This window comes from Ptiloglossa arizonensis, chromosome 10 (genome assembly GCF_051014685.1).
Source record: "Ptiloglossa arizonensis isolate GNS036 chromosome 10, iyPtiAriz1_principal, whole genome shotgun sequence".
NCBI classification, from domain to species: domain Eukaryota; kingdom Metazoa; phylum Arthropoda; class Insecta; order Hymenoptera; family Colletidae; genus Ptiloglossa; species Ptiloglossa arizonensis.
In genome coordinates this window covers 10840843-10858321 of record NC_135057.1, presented here as the reverse complement: position 1 = coordinate 10858321, position 17479 = coordinate 10840843, and the positions used below count along the sequence as shown (strand labels likewise).

General features: G+C 31.5%; 4 protein-coding genes across 5 annotated transcripts; 3 read left to right on the top strand and 1 right to left on the bottom strand.

Annotated features, from left to right (window-relative positions):
• Positions 1–172: 172 nt before the first annotated feature.
• On the bottom strand, positions 173–4282 carry Naa35 (N-alpha-acetyltransferase 35). Its single transcript, XM_076322665.1, has 10 exons — positions 4071–4282; positions 3831–3892; positions 3010–3545; positions 2724–2916; positions 2476–2657; positions 2075–2407; positions 1604–1996; positions 1350–1523; positions 1168–1284; positions 173–1092 (listed from the first exon to the last, which is right to left on the bottom strand). The coding sequence occupies exons 1-10, from the start codon at positions 4148–4150 to the stop codon at positions 937–939; spliced, it is 2226 nt and encodes a 741-aa protein (XP_076178780.1). The 5' UTR covers positions 4151–4282; the 3' UTR covers positions 173–936.
• On the top strand, positions 4020–7518 carry LOC143152473 (condensin complex subunit 2). Its single transcript, XM_076322666.1, has 4 exons — positions 4020–4170; positions 4595–4718; positions 4981–7057; positions 7280–7518. Exons 3-4 carry the CDS (start codon positions 5055–5057, stop codon positions 7284–7286), a joined length of 2010 nt encoding a protein of 669 aa, XP_076178781.1. The 5' UTR covers positions 4020–4170; positions 4595–4718; positions 4981–5054; the 3' UTR covers positions 7287–7518.
• A 34-nt stretch (positions 7519–7552) lies between these two features.
• Positions 7553–10370, top strand: LOC143152474 (malate dehydrogenase, mitochondrial). 2 transcript variants are annotated; one of them, XM_076322668.1, is made up of 3 exons: positions 7553–7987; positions 8344–8457; positions 8966–10370. In XM_076322668.1, exons 1-3 carry the CDS (start codon positions 7568–7570, stop codon positions 9338–9340), a joined length of 909 nt encoding a protein of 302 aa, XP_076178783.1. In that variant the 5' UTR covers positions 7553–7567; the 3' UTR covers positions 9341–10370. The 2 variants fall into 2 exon arrangements, with proteins under 2 accessions (XP_076178783.1, XP_076178782.1); XM_076322667.1 differs by having other exon boundaries at positions 8344–8733.
• On the top strand, positions 10232–17479 carry Lnpk (zinc-ribbon metal-binding protein lunapark). Its single transcript, XM_076322669.1, has 14 exons — positions 10232–10370; positions 11248–11289; positions 11363–11547; positions 11640–11826; positions 11932–11943; positions 12068–12329; positions 12578–12739; positions 12832–13017; positions 13370–13457; positions 15982–16249; positions 16334–16453; positions 16659–16754; positions 16847–17005; positions 17208–17479. The coding sequence occupies exons 1-14, from the start codon at positions 10344–10346 to the stop codon at positions 17220–17222; spliced, it is 1809 nt and encodes a 602-aa protein (XP_076178784.1). The 5' UTR covers positions 10232–10343; the 3' UTR covers positions 17223–17479.

Here is a 17479-nt window from a genome sequence, read left to right as displayed (position 1 = left end):
TTGTAGATGTGCAATTGGGACATTTGAAATCAATTTATCGCTTCGTAGGCCATTTAAATTTCAATAGTTCCGAAGCTCGATTCAGTTACGTTTGAATATTTAAAATTTGTTAGTAATTTGGTGAAATTTAATTCGACCAAGGTAATCTAAATATACAAGATAATAAATGCTATTATGTACGTTTCATTCTCTTCTTGGACTATTATTTTTATTAGACATACATCACTTTCTCGCGTGAATTTTGTGATTTACAAGTATCTTTACCTCTCAATCGTATTTATCTGTCAATTTTACAATCAAATTCACTTTTCTGTATTTGCGTTTCTGTATTATACAGACTTTAACAATGTATAAACCGTTGTGATTTTACACGCAAACAAATTGGATCGTGAGATTAATGAAATTACGGGATCGTTATTGTAAAACAGAATATCCACATGAATGGTTATTTCATAGCTGAAGCCTGCAATATATTCAAAATGTTGCACATGTCATTAACAAAAACTGGTAACAGTTTCATTGACAAGGTGTAACTACTGTACAACATTTCGAGGCGATATATTCTACATTTGTATTTACATTTCGTAACGATCTGTAAATTTCACGAACCTTATCCTCAAACGATCGACACATTCATCCTTAATATCCACATGAACTCACTTAAAACATATACAATTTGCGATAACCTATATACAAACATCATTTTCATTTAGTATAGAAATTTATCCACAAAATATATACGGCAAATAATACATATCTGTACAATGAAGGGACATTCGTTAATGAAAGAAAGAAAAAAAAAAATAGAGGGGGAGGGACTTTAAAGGTTGTATTAAACGGAAAAAAGGCATCTAAAAGACAACAACACAAAAATATTTTTTGTACGGTTAAAGCTAAAATAAATAATATGTCATTTGCAGCTTGAAGTGAGAGCTATTACAAAGATTTTCTTTTAGTGAGTTTTATCAGTGGAAAATGTTGATGACAAGAAAAATCGAATACTGGAGGTTCTTTGGAATCCTTCTGATGTCCATGAGCGAGTAACTTTAGAACCACAAAATTTGTTTTAGCCACTCTTAATAAGTCATTAATCTGTAAAGCAAAAAATATACAACGAATAATGAATTTAACAAAATTAAATTCTAGGAAAGTTTTCAATTATCCTACCTCGTTTACAGTACTGGCATTTGGTGGGCAAAGAGGCAGTGCTCGTTCCAACAAATTTCTAGCTTGATGAAAATGTCGGCAGCCTGCTAAGTACTGCATTTCACCAGTGCCCTTTTCCTAAAGAAATAGACGGTAAGAAAGAAAAGCTCAGTATTGCATGAAGAAAAAACTATTACACTCACATTTCTTTTATGCATTTGCGCATTAGTCATATCTAAGAATTCTTGGTAATGTACCGGTGGTGGTGTCAATAATACAGAAAACGGTATTAACCTGTGCTCGTATCGGACTCGTTCCGAATCAAATTGTATCTCAGGAAGTGGTATTCTTCCATCTATACGAAAACCAACTAAAGCCTATAATATAAACGGATTTTGTATTCTACATTAAATTACGTATTCCTTTCATGTCGTAGAACTATTCAAGTAAAATTTACTTTATAATATCCTCCGCATATATTTTGCATAGCCTGATACATCAATATTTCAAAGTCATATGGTCTCGGCGTCGATTTCTTTTTTTTATTTTTAGCACTTTTCCTGGCTCCTCTGCCTTTCTGCGCATCGTTATGTGCATCCTGTTCCATTAAAAATGTAACAGCTCTTGTAATAGCTGATACAAGCCATCCATAAAGAAACTCATACAGATACCAAAATATATAATGATATTCGTGTACCGAGTACAATTCAAGCTCAAAGCCGCTTAACAAATACATGACCATAACTCGTAGTGTATGATACAAAATCCATGTTCCAAAACAAGCTAGATGGGATCTGGGTGTAACACTTTTTACAGACAAGGTATGCAAGAACCCATCTATTCTTTCAGCCTGTCGAAATTTAAAATTTTGAATAACAGAATTCTTAAGTTATTGTATTAAACTAATTTAAATTATTTTTAAACTTACTTCATCTTGCAATGCAGCAAAGTCTTCCAATAAATGAGCTAATTTATCTCTCTGTCTTGCTCTATTGTGACCAGTAAGCCGTAATAAACTAGTAAAGAGGCTTACACAATGGGACATGAAACTATCGACGTATTCCTTGGCTTGATGATTTTGAAGTAACGTGCTCTTTGGCATTAAAACCGGCGGCGCTATGAAATTCCGTGCCGCGTCTTTTAAAACATCAACAAAATTTTGCACACCAAACACTCGATTTGTTGTAGGCAAATAAACTATTTGTAGCATTGATCTAGATAATATACAGGGACTTTGTCGTGAGAATTCTAAAAAAAAGTCCTAAAAAGAAATCAGTGTACTTGGTATTTATGCCAAAAATTGCTATTAACTTGCAAGTCATTTCTTACCAAAGCTGCATGAAATCCATTCTGGATAGTTATCATAGTAACCATTCGAAATCTACTTATTAATTCATCCAAATATTTTAGAGCCTCTGTCCTCGGTTTTATTTTAGCATATCTAGGGAATGTTGGTGGCAATAATCTTTGATTCACCATGGGATCGAACCCCATAATATTTGGATAATTTGCTAAAATTAATATACAATATAATATACTTCTACAAGTAAATGAAAAAGTAATTTTTAAACACTCACATATCTCGTCAGCTTTCTCCCCACGATTTACTGTCTTAATCATAACTTGAATCATGTATGAACACATGCTTAACAATCTATGACAATCGTTTAAATTCTGCTGCAACTGTTCTTTCTTCCCCATTAATGATAATATTTGATAAAACAATTTGGTAAATCTAATTCTTGCGTACAAGGCTAACCCATCATTATACTGAAACAAAATAACGATAATACTTGAGCAACTACATTAATTAATTAATAAAATTATATCGTATTTAATATATTTTATTTCTATTACACCTACTTTTTTCTCGGATTCTACATCAACTAGTTTTATTCTACTTTTCCTATGTAATTCTTCTTCTACCTCGCGTAACATGGATATAGTCTTTTGTTCCGCAATATCTTGTTGCAATCTATAGCCATAAGTAACACTTTGAAAGTCTTCTTCCTCGAACACTGATGCATTATTGATACAATCTTTAATTATTTCAATTATTTTGTACACAGCAAAACAAAAAGTCTTCAAAGGTTTATCCACTATTTGACTGGGTTGATGAAGGTACAAATTAGTAAAAACTGTTTGTGCCAAACTATGACCTTCTAGCCAAGATACTATACACGCATAAGTTGAATCAATTATTCCTATGACTTCGGATGGAGTTAAATTGTCCAGCTTCAATGCACCCGAATCAACAGCTTGCGTAAAAGTACATGGTTTATTGTTGCCTCGATTACATAGCATTCCAACATCCATTTTTGGATCCATCATTTCAATTGCAGACATTGCTTCAAATAATCCAAACAGCTCATCGTGTAAAAGTTCTCCCAGTTCCAACTCTAAATAAACACATTGATAAAATATTTTACACTGATAACAACCATTCAAATTAATATCTACCATGCATCGGTGGAAATTAAAATATCAGAGAATAACCCCTTTGTATACTTTTTCAAACATGATACGTAAATGCATTGATAAAAGTGCAATATTATTTAAACAGAAAGAAATTGCAGACAGATTGAATTTTATTCTCTTACTTCTACATGAACGACACAAATAAAAAGGGTGAAAAAATTCGAGAAGCGTTTGTAAAGGAAAAAATTAATTTTTAAAATAAGCACCTGTGATAGCTTCGAAAAATTCTTGGGTAATATCCACCCAATTGTAAGTAACTTGGTCGAATCTGCAATGTAAATGAATGTATAAATTAAAAAATATTACCGAGGATCACGAAAGATGTACGTTAGGTTATTTTCCAAAAGCCCGATCAAGATTGTAATATTCTTTTCATTAGAATTTTTCGGGATTGTACGTAACATGTAGATTGATTTTTTTGTTATATTTAATGTCTTATAACTCACTGTAATTTTGTATCGTCACTCGTGTCAACCGAACTCTGTTCTTCAACCATGGTCGCCATTCTTGCAGACTGACCTGTCATATTTAACGGCACTACCAACAGTAAGGAACCATGTTATCGTTTTATTAAAAGATACTTTTATATTTACTCGTGGAGCTTTTAAGTTTTTCAAGCTTTATAGAAATATAGAGTGTTCTTCCATTTTACGGACAAAGTATGTTTACACGAATCACGAGTGACATACCTATGTATCAAATGAAAATCAAGATTGACTAGACTGTTCGAATAAAATGATTTTAGGAACACGTATATTCAAATTTATTCGAATTTATGGTATATTCTGTTCCAATTACCGTTGAATGTGCCTACGGTTTCTTTTTTTTTAATTTCTTCTGTGTCTTTGTTTTTATGAATTTTAGAATAAATGGATAAGGTACAACGAAATAAAGAAAATATCTGTCTTTCGGTCCGACTGTTATTTTTACAGTTTTAAAGTTTACGCAATTATTTATGCGATACTTTCAGGATCATAAAAAAGAATTGAAGCTACTGCAACAAGTACATCACGAATTGCAACAATACTACACCTTATTACAATTAATGAGGACCGATTTGGAAAAGATTATGAACAACTTCATCGTTTTAAACGGTAAATATTTTTAACGATTCATTTGTTACTTGATTAAATGTGGGTTGGTAAACATAAACAATTATAATAAACAGTGAAATAATACAATGTTCTAAGGTAATTTAATTATAAAATTAGTTTAAATATTGCATGCAGAGTATTATACAATTAGAAATAATAGTTCTGTTTCTAAAAATGTTTATTTAAATACTTTTATGTGTACAAAAACTATATTATTGATACAAAGCAAAACAAAGTGAACAAATAGAAATATTTCTTTCAGGAAAGTAAATATGTACACTTTTGGGATTGCTTATAAATCTAAATATTAAATATTAGTTTAAATAAAGTTACAAAATGGCAACTCATGAAAATGAAAAAGTTGTATCATCGGACAGTCCGGTAGTTGTCCCTTTAAACTCTTCATCTTCTCTAAGAAGAAAATCTATGTACGCGCAAAATACACTATTAGAAAATAATGATGAAGAAGAACGTTTATGTCTGCGCCGTGAGATGAATATTTCTAACACATTGAAAACAAATGTAAGCAGTGCTAAACGGCAATCTCTTGAACTGAGTGTTTCAGCACAAATTTCATCTCTTGAAATGAGAAATCGTATATGCGAATGCATTAAACTTAACACTGAAAACAAGATTAATATAAAAAATGCTTTTAGCCTTGAAATGATTGATTTTATGACTTTTATGATTAAAAAACAAGATGCTGACATGTCTAGTTTGCAGGTAGCCAGTACATCCTTAGATGTAAGCACTAAAATTTATGGATATCGTGTAGATGGTATTCATACAGAAATAATGAATTTAGCTGGTGGATTGGATAAACAAGAGTCTGAAACACCAACTGATAGTTGCCATGAAAACACGAATGATATGCAAGGAAATGATTCAGAGAAAACTAAAAAAACAAAAAGGAGAAGAAATAAACGAAAAATTCTTAGTTCTGTAGATAGTTTAAAAGGAACTGTTGAAATATTGAAACCTTCATTGTGGATGTTGGAAAATGAAGATTCACAAACTACAGATACATTGTACCAAGTAATACTGCCAATTCATGCAAATTCCAAGTTTTATTTACACTTGTACAAAGATGTCATTGTCGATACAATAGAGTCTGAAACAAATACTAAAACTATAAAAGGAAATATACAGAAGATAGATGATTTTTCTAGATTGAATATATGTTCATCTTTGACTAATTTTGAATTCCTTAATTGGACCAATAATGATGAAGAAGAAAAAGACGAAACTAAAGATGCACAACAAGAAGAAACTAATGAGAACAGATTTCAGTTTGACTTGAATGCCAGTTTACCATCTGAAGATGAAGCACCTTATACCAATACTAAATATTTTGATATTGAGAATGAAGAGGATAATGTAAATAAATGCATTGCAGTACAAAAACCAGTGGAAAAAATTGTTGATTTTTATAAAGTTGTGACTCACGTTGGAGCAACAAAAATGTCTGAATATTCTTTTCTTCAAAAAAATATGAATATTCATTGGGCTGGTCCATCTCACTGGAAACTTTATAACTTCAACAAACATTTTGGAGACAGTAAAGTCATAGAAAAATGCCACCAAGAACAAGGTAAAAAAAGAAAAGAAATAAAAATATGTTATGATGACATTACAAAAGAAAGTATACTACCAAAGTTCTCGGTGGTTAAAAGTACAAGGTTCGAAAATAAGTCTGTCAGAAAAAAGTGGCAGGAAGAAATGATCACACTACCGCGAGATATGCATTACAATATTGTATCTGCTACCAACCTGTATTATCATCAATTAATACACACAGATTTAGTAAACAGAGATGAATTAAATGCTGCTCATGTGTCTGACATAGAAGATTACAATTACAGTAATGAAAATGACATTTCAAACTATTGTCCTAATATTCCTAATGATGATTATGGAACAAACGAAGATAATGATAATTGCAATGAAGATGGTACACCAGGAACTCAAATGATTTTTGATGCAAATAATCTAGTTCTGGTTCCTAAATTAGTAAATAAAACATCTATCGCATATAGCGTTTGTGAAAAAAGAATTGATATGCGACAATTGAAACAATCTATTTGGAAAGCTCTGATTTCGAACAGTGAAAACGCAAATGACAATATACAGAATGCAGGACAACAGCAAACAGAGAATGAAATGAAGGAAAATAAATATTTTAGCGACATTTATAAGAAACTACCAGACTTATTGACAAAAGCTAATACAGAGGCACTAAGTGTTCCTCTTGCCTTTGTATCCCTGCTACATTTAGCAAATGAAAAAACATTAGAAATACAATCTCTTCCAGATATGTCCGATATTATTATAGTATCAAAGTAAATATACATGATACATTTATTAATTATTAAAATATAACTATAATCAATACAAAAAATTGTTAATCGTTATATTTGTTTTTACTAAATTTGTGTAATCAATTTTGTACCTTTTTATAAAAATATATACACAGTGTAATAAAGAAAAACTTTATCAATGTGCATCTTTTTCTGTTATTTATAAACTTGTAATGATTTAATAAATGATCATCATTCTTGCAGATGTTGAAGTTGGCCACGCAACGGCGAAATCTCAGCCATCTCGTTCAATGGATTAACGATAAAATAAAAATAAAATTGTAAAAATTGTTATCACTACCACTTGCATAAACCTGCAACATATTTTATTTATACAAAGTCTTTCAATTGTTCATTATATATTTTTATTGGTCAATATTAAACCAATAACCTGAATGTTCACCAAATTTTATTTTCGATGTATCTTATAAATCTCAACAGTATTCAAAAAATTATCGTCAATGAATCGCATTTCAAAGCAAACGGTCGAACATGATTGGAACACAACAGTGCCTTTTAAAATTCGCCAAGAAATGTATGTTATGCTGTCTTCGTCGAAACACCTCGAAAATGTTAACCGACAATGAAAAAACCAAAAACAAAAAATGCAATAAAAATGATCAAAATTCTGAAAAAGAATCAAATCCTAATAACCTAAAGAAACCCGAATTCAATGGTTATGATTGCTTTCTACCAGATCGGAAAGGTGACATACAAGTCTGTATAATCGGAGGAGGTGAGGCATCGATTTACACGGCTGTTCTTTTAAAGCAATCTCGAATGATAAAATGCGTTCACCTAGTAGACATACGCAACTCAATGGCTGATGCAGTTTTAGATACAAATCATATCGACACCTCGACTCGTGTAAAATACTTTGAAAGGAAAAGTATAAAACACGCTCTAAAAGACGTACGTTTCTATTATCATTTTCCGGTCACAATTAGTGGAAAATGTAAAATGTTTATGTGTCTTTCCCTTTAAAAATATGAGAGGGATCAATAATTTGTTCATTTCTGTCTCTTGCATATATGTATTTCGGTATCAGTGAGCCATAAAGTATGAAAGAAGAGTATTGTTTTTCAAGCAAAAAACTTACAACAGTTGTTATGAGATTCCCTAAAGCTACTTAACAATACTAAATTGGTCACTGCAATCGCAGTATTAACATTAATCTTATATGAATTAATCGAGAATGTAATGATATATCATATTTAATTCAGTGTTACTAAATACGATTGATATGCATAAATCAATATTATCTGCAGACGAACATTATAGCGCTGATGGACGAAACAGAACCAAATGCAATGATGGACTCGAATTCCGAGGCTCAGTTCGAAGATGCCACGGCGTACACGTGTGAAATGGCTGAACAAATGGTAACAGTCAGCTCGAACGCTTTGGTAGTCGTTTTCGTTCGACCAGTCACAGTCATGCTTCCTATGGTCTCAGAGATTTATAAACTCGCTGGATGGTGGGATCCGGATCGAATCGTCGGTTCTGTTGCTCTTGACCGTATGCGAATGGAAGCAACAACTGCGAATCTTCTAAATTTAAATCCTGCGTTCCTGTCAATCCCTATGGTCGGTGGAGCAGATCCGTATACCATTGTTCCGCTTTTATCGCGGGCTTGTCCAGTCAACCGGTTTACCAATGTACGAGAGTACTGTCATTCGGATTAAATTTCTGCCACTGAACGAATATTGACAATACAATACTGATCAAACGTTGGCATATCCCGAAATAAGATTTACGACAGATATAAAAAAGATAGTATAACGTAGAATATAATGTTAACGCATGTCTGTAGTATTCTGTCAATATTTCTTTGCTTAATTTTTACATGTGGTTGATCAAATTTCCAACTAAGTAAAATATTATATCTAGGCACAACAAAGCATGCTGTTGCAATCTTTTCGTGATAGAGACAAAGAAATGGCAAACATTGAATCCAGAAGGCCAATATTGTCCGTTGGAGCAGCCGCTGCTAAGTTGATTCTCGTGCTTGCCGGTGGACTTAGGGGATTCCCGAACGTCGTCACATGTGCTTATGTTCGATCGAACGTATTACCAGGGTGCCGATATTTTACGAACGAGTTACTTTTCGGTCCAGCCGGTGTAAAGAAAAATTTTGGACTACCAAAAATGTCACCTACGGAAGTAGCACTTATCGAACAAGCGATCCCATTTATTAATGAATACATCGAAACGGCAATGAAAGCGGTCTTCAGCCATAGATACGTCAAGCGGAAAAATATATAAATTCACGTTTTCCCATGAGAGAATTGCATCATTTAATAAAAGCATTATCTATGTTATCACATAGATATCATAATTTTTGGAATGTAAACAGATACGCAAGAAGCAGAGATTTATACAGAAATATGCTAAATACTAATATTTTAACATTGCTTTAAATAGTGACTTTAAAATATCGATATTAATTTTGGTTGTTACATTTTCTGGATTTTCACCGATGCCAAAATAATTTTTATCTTTGTCTTCATCGTATATTGTCAAGCACGTATCGTTATACTTAAATAAAAATGTAATTTTAACATATCGATTTCATTAAGCGATCGAGTGTATCACATCAGATCTATTTATAGATACACATATTCACTAAAATGTTGCATGCCTATGTTCAGCGGTGCTAACGTTTATTTTGCTTGTTGCATTTCTTCCTTATCGATACGGGAAGCGTACAGTTCTTCGAGCAAAACCGCCTCTGATGCTATGCATGGTCGTTCATGCCTCAGTTCGGTTTGCAGTTTCAAACGGTGCGACAATTACGACTCCGGTTAATTTTCAAGAACGAACTGAACTAACGGGTCTCCAAAATTCGTTACTACGTACTTAACGAACAGTAATCTTATCGAAGAAATATTTCTATACTCCATTGCTTTGTAATGTATAAAAGTGACAAGTAAGAAAAGGAATCATCACATCTGTTGATTCGCTAATATATTTTCGCATTATATGAATAATCCGTACATCGACGGAAAATACATCGGTTTGATATTGAATTTCTTACTATTGCCGTTTGGGAAGTGTTTATAGATAATTCGATCTATAAATATCGAAACAAAACTTGGAAGGATTTAAATATGGGTCGTACAACTGCACATAGATACCGCCCGGCTAGTCTATTTTAAAATTTACACGAATCTCTTGTTTTGACTGATACGTTTTGTGCGAGCTGTTTTATCTCTGTCGAACAAAACAATTTTCGATTCGTAGAGGACTCTACTAAAGTATCTACAACATGGGAATGATATTATCAAAATTTCGTGTAAGTCTGTGTCAATATTTACAAAAATTATTTAACTATCTTTTCTGTTTTTAAGGTTAACGTTCTACCATATCATGCTCTTTTACTATACGTTTAAAAATTATTTTGCAACCATACTTTTCTGTAGCGCATTAGTTACCGTTAGTGTATGATATTTTGTATTTTCTCAATGCTAGGATTAAATCTAAATAAAAATATGGGTTTATCACGGTTGACAGCTTTTTGAGGTTAGGCGCAAAGATAAGGTTTTAAACGAAATTTAATGAAAAAGTAACATATGTGTAACTTTCTACAATTTAAATAGTAGACAGTATCTTTATAATACTGTATTTTACGATACTAACGATATAACTTGATACAATTGAAATTTCTAGTATACAATGATTAATCAAAATGAAATATAATTTATGCATCAGAATTATCATGCATTACAGAATTACCATTCAATGACTTTGCATGGATCGTATTTGAATTCTTCATTGTCAAATCAAAAATATGTGAAAACATTATAATGCTACATTATTTTTAAGTGACTTTTTATTAAGAAATTTATACATATGCTATGATTCAACTGTACATTTCTTTACTTAAATATAAAACTAGTAATTTAATGTAATAATTTGACACGGATTATTAAAAGATATGAATTAATATGCTGAACGTAAGTTTAGCATTAATTATTATTCCATAAACATGTGTGACCCATAAGAATAAATTCAATGAAAGAGTTCAGTATTCTTTTACATTTGTATGAGTACATAGATATGCTTAATATTATGCAAATAATTATTCTTTCTTATGTCTAATTAAAAATTAAATAAAAGAATTTAATAAACTATATAAACCTATATAAATATGAATATTTTGCACATTTTAGAGAAAGAAAACAACCATTGAAATCTTAGAGGACCTTGATAAGGTAAGAAACTTACTTTCTTTTTTAAATGTAGCACAAAGACTTTAAGTATTATAATAAATATCTTTTCTAACAGAATATTAGAGAAATAGAAAGATATGGACATACCACAGAACAAAGGCGCAAAAAAATTATTGGGACCCTTTTTCTTTATAGCATACTTTATATTATAACAGCATTCATTTTTTATTTCTATTTCTTTCCGGCATCATTATATGATCAAATATTTTATATCATTCCATTGTTGATCTTCCCAATTCTGTAAGTCTTTTGTCTTTGTACAAAATTGTTTATTTATTCATTTATTTGTTCATGTTACTTTCAAACTCTAATTGGATATTTTGTTGTCACAGAATATTGCTTACAAAAAAGATTGTTACATGGTATTATAAACGTAAAATTTCTGAAAATGAAGAAAAATTAAGTACAATGCTGATAGAGAAACAAAGAATTCTAGATGAAGTTACTGAAACAGAGACATATAAAAAAGCTAAGGAAATTCTCTTAAAGTATGCTCCAGATAAGTTAAACGTGACACCTGTGAGTAAGAATACCATCATATCATTTTTCATTATTTCAATTATTATGTATATTTTATACCTAAATTTATTTTCATTAATTAAATTTTGTTTCTATTTTTTGCAGTTATCTCCACAGGTTTGTAGTTTATATGTATTAATTTCGTTTTGCATAAAAAAATTTCATTTGTGGGTAAAAAATTCTTAAAAGTAGTAAAAAATGGAGAAGATAAAAATTATAGTAAAAGAAACTTTTATTTTAGCCACCGTTTAGAGTATCAACACCAGTAGAAACATCTCCAAATGTAAAATCTAGTATACCACAAAATGTAATATCCCCATTGCCTAGTTCTGGAGAACTAAGAAGAAGAGTAGTAGCAAGTCAAAATCAACTATTAAATGTGCAAAGTGGAATGCCCACTAACACTGGCCTTGTCCCCATTGGCACGGCTCCCATTCGGAATACACCAATCACTCCTTTCCAGAGTGGTGTTAAACCAGTTACTAATCCAGCTATGGCTTATCGTTAGTACTGTTAGGATTATAATTGTTACATTTAATTTCTTTATTTAAACAGCACCGTTAGTTTCGTTACATTCCAAATTTTTAAAACTATTAAACATATTTTTTAACTGCATAAGTTACGTAATTATTTTACAAATATATTTTCTTTTATTTGAATTTATAAAGATCAAATATTTATAATAACAAAACATAGACATTATAAATGTACAAACTTATAACAGGACATTATAGAATTTATTGTTTACTAGGATCGTTTCTACCGCGGCCGGTGTTACCTCATCAAAGAAGTGCTTTCGATCGATTGGTTGATTATATAGTGGGCGATGGACCATCGAATCGATATGCACTTATTTGCAAAAATTGTGAGTCGCATAATGGAATGGCATTGAAAGAAGAATTTGAATATTTTGGTAAACATTTATCATAAACTACAAAGAGAGTTAAGTATAAAGATTCGATTATAGCAATAAATGTGTAAAATATATGTATTTTCCTTTTACAGGATACAGATGTTGTTATTGCAACTTTTGGAATCCTGCAAGAAAACAGAAGCCCACTACACCAAAATTGACTGTAACTTCTTATTTCAGTCCATCACCTTCAAATACGCCTGAACATTTGCCAGCTATTGCAAATACAGAATCAATGAAGCTTGTACAAATGGAGCTACCAAGTTCATCAGATACAGGTTTGAGCAAATTTATTTTGCGTTTAATAATACTTTATTTTAGTATAATTTTCTATCATAATACATGAACAGAATTGGGCATTATTTAGGTAAAATATTTATATGTAACGATCCGAATAAAAGATACTTTATTGTATACATATTTAGAATATGCATTTTATTGCCTAAATATTAAGAAGGAAAGAATTGTATGTGGGCTAAACTTATATAGCATATTTTGATATTTATTTCAAAGTTGAAGTACCAGATAACAAAGTGAAGAATGCAAAACTGCTTTTGGTACAAGAAAACTTCTATAAAATGATTTGATAGATATGACAAATTTTGAAATACTTTTTTTTATACTTTTTAGATTCGGATATCGAAGTAGTTGAGAGATCAACGGAAATATTAGAAGATGCTGACGATATGACTAAACAAATAAAGAAAGAATGTGGTAAGTAATGATTTTATTAATATGATTTAATATTTCTCTAATTGCATAAATAATTATAAACCGTAGATGAGTCTGATACAGAAAAAGTCAACGAAAAAAAAGAGACGAACAAAGAAGAAGCGAATCAATGTGACAAAGGTGAAAAAATGGACGTCGACGAATCCTTCTCCTAACAAGAACATATTCTCAACGAATTTGCGACATGAAACATTTTGTTATGAACCATACTACAATACAATTAACGTTGTAGTATATTGGTGTACAGGTATATTATATGTATAGCAAAAATGTAAATACTATATTACTTAAATAATCTCTGAAAAACCAAAAGGTATCATACTCAGTGGCAGATAGTAATATAGCATTTGCATAAGCTATATAAATACTATATTCTCGTATTCGAATGAAAAATCATTCCAAATTGTTCTTGTCTAATTCTTGTTAGGATTTTGCGTAACTGTAAAATGAAGCAAAACTATCACAAGTTCTTAAAAGATACTGTTGAATTAATACCTTGTTAATCCTATCAAAAGATTTTTGCTTCATCTATCTGTTACCTATAAAATCGTGACATTTTATAATATACTTAAGAACTTTTAGAAATCGTTTATTCTTGTAAAGATCGTAAATTATCGGAAGCATTACAAAAATGCCCACGTTGAAAATTGTAGTCAATAACCAATTTTATGCAAGACTGCTTATCTTGTCAATAGTGGACATTAGTATTTATAGTAGTTAAAAAATCGTTCCTTTTTTTTTTGAGAACAGTAAATTTGATTTTTCTTTGCATTTTTATTGTTTTAAATGTCAAATAATCTACTGTATTTCGTTCTCTTATTAAGTGCATGTTGTTTTTCGACCTTACAAAACATTCAAGAAATACAAATTGAATGCTTGATAATATTTTTGATAAATTAAGTACATTTTTAATATTACTTATTGTGGAGGGTACGAATTTTTTTATATCCATATGTATGTAAAGGAAGAAAATGTGAAAGAAGATAGACTCTTAGTATAAGTATTGTTGTGATGACATGTATTTTGTGTCCTACTAATACTTGTTGGAAATGAATACAATTTATTCACACGCCAGAAAAAAATTAGGCGTCCGTGAAAGACGCGATACCTACACTTGATTTTCAGTTTATACTTACGTGAACCAGAAAGTCGTTAAAAGCAGTTCTTGCTTTTAGAAAAAATGATATCGTTTTACCTTCTTTTCGACTGTTACTTAATGCTTTAATTTAATATAAAACTTAATGTGATTTAAAACTTGTATTTATATGATGAATCAAAGCTGTTTGAATAATTGTTAAAGAAAATATACTTTTCGATGAAATTGCATAACATTAGTATCTTCAATTATAATAAATAATAATAAGTAACAAACATGAAGGAAACTTAAAGAACTATTACTTCGAAAAGCTCTACGAAAGTTTTTAATTTGTATTTGAACGTATTAATAGCAATAAAGCCTTTTTATAACTTTTCAATATATTTTTAGTATCTGAACGTTATTGCTATGTCCGATAATTTTATGACAATATTTAATTATATGAGAACAAAATATTAAACAGAATTAAAGATGTTCAAACGAATAGCTGCTGTTTTTGATTGTTACAAAAAATGGATTTCATAAAGTTGTGTTAACTTTTCTTGTCGCTTCGCGTGGCCAATTGCGGGTGCTGATTTAACGAAGCATTCTGCGTTCACAAAAGTGCAAAACTATGCTCATTCGGGTATACGCGTGAATCGGTCTTAGTTTACATGGTAAAAATAGTGCTCGGTCGTCGACGGACTATCGTTCGAGGTAAATCTAACGATTTTTTCGCCATCGTTCTACAATGATGGTAAAAGAGCGCGAATATCGAGAGACAAGTAACCAACGTAGTTTTCCATGCGAATCGTACCGTATGATATGACTTATTGTCAATGATGAACGTACGAGATGTTTGTGCCTCAATGATCTTCATTCGCGAAATTCGCCGTGCATGATAACACTATTAAAACGTATGCGATCGTAAAGAGGCTCGAAACGTGTTGTTCGTGTTTGTCGAAACTTCCTTGAACATGTTGCGATAGTTAAGTCCAAGTAACGAAAAATATTGTTGATCGCATTGCTGCAAATATTTTCCGACTACCTTCAGTGGGCGCCATAACAACGTCCATTTGTCTGTGACAATCATTGTGCGATAAGTGTTTACTATTCTCGTATAATTTCTTTGTAGTCACAAGTAATTTCCACTTTGTTGCCGGATTTCGTTAACTTTTCATTCGCATACACCAAATCGCGTATTTTCATTGAAAATCGTAATACGTTCGGTAAGTGCATGAGGTGGGGCGGACTTTGTTAACCCGGTATCAAACACGTGTGATTGTGTTTCACAAAATGATTGAATTTAATTTATAAACCGTATTAGAAATTTTGTTTTTAACAAGAACGAGATCAGATAGCGTTTAATTATACAACGCATCCATATATTTTATGTTATCATTAAAATAACTTTTTTCGTCATGATTTGTTGCAGATCAACAAATATGCCAGAACTGACTGAACTTGTCAAAGCCGCTAGCTCCGAACCTACCAAGGTTGAAGCAGCAGCAGCAGCAGGATCTGGAACTGACACAGACTCGGACGATACTCTTCCAGATTTGGACGATGCAGGTACCGGTGGTACCGTTGGCTTTCCAGGACCGACCGTTACTGGTCTTCCAATCGATATTGTATCCAAGGCTAAACAAAGTCGCGGAGAGAAAAAGGCTAGGAAGCTTATGAGCAAACTAGGATTGAAGCCTGTACGTCGAATGTATTTGTACTTTTATCATAGTATTGCTTTATCGTGGAAATAAATATTTTAACATTTTCATTATTGTACACAGATTCAAGGTGTCAATAGAGTAACAATTCGTAAATCAAAGAATATTCTGTTTGTAATCAACAAGCCAGATGTATTGAAGAATCCAGCCTCAGATACTTATATAGTATTTGGCGAAGCCAAGGTGAAATTTCTAAAATATTTATTAAAATTATGTGTTTGTAATTTTATTGTTTCAAGTAAATGATGATCTCTAACAGTTTCGCAAATTATTAACTGAAAAATTTTGTTGAGAAATTCCTTGGCAGACTGATATTTTTTTGTAAATAATTCAGCCTTTTCAACAGTTATTCTACCACATCTGTATATAATAAAAGAATACTTTGCAGATCGAGGATCTTAGTCAGCAGGCCCAAATGGCAGCAGCCGAGAAGTTCAAGGAACCACCAGTTATTCCAGCAACCGAAGCGGGTGGCAGTACTATGGTAAGATGTACTACTATCTCATTTATTGTAGAAAGTAGTAATCAATTTTACATTATATTTGCACTTTATTCTCGAATATTGTTTCGTTACAGGTCGTTGCACCTATACAAGAAGAATCTGAGGAAGAAGTCGATGAAACAGGCGTCGAAGAAAAGGATATTGAGTTAGTAATGAGTCAAGCAAATGTGTCTCGAGGGAAAGCTATTAAAGCTCTCAAAAATAATCAAAACGACATTGTCAATGCTATTATGGTAAGTCTTCAAAACCAGGTATATAGTACTATTTCTCAGAATTCTATATGATGATTCATTTTATGGTTTCGCATTTGTTTTTATTACAATCAGAATTAAAATAATGTTGAAAATCTTGGCAGACTGAAAAAAGCTTTTATGCAATAAACATTTCACTTTACATAGTTTAAAAAATTGATGTAGCGATTCTCGTGCGTTTCAGGAATTGACGATGTGATGAGGCTGCTTAGCAATAGGATGTGCTACGTCGTAGCTCGCATTGTGAGGTCGTCTTATTTTATCATCTGCGTCATCAAGAAAATACATCATTCTTCTTTTTGTCTCATTACATTGAAAGGATAAGCACGAATACAGAGAGATCAGAGTTCGCACGAAGGCCGTGATGCTTGTCTCAAAAAAATCCACATGTATATACATAATTCATATGAAAGAAAAAAAAAAATACACTAAGGATACTATCTCGCTGGCATCTTA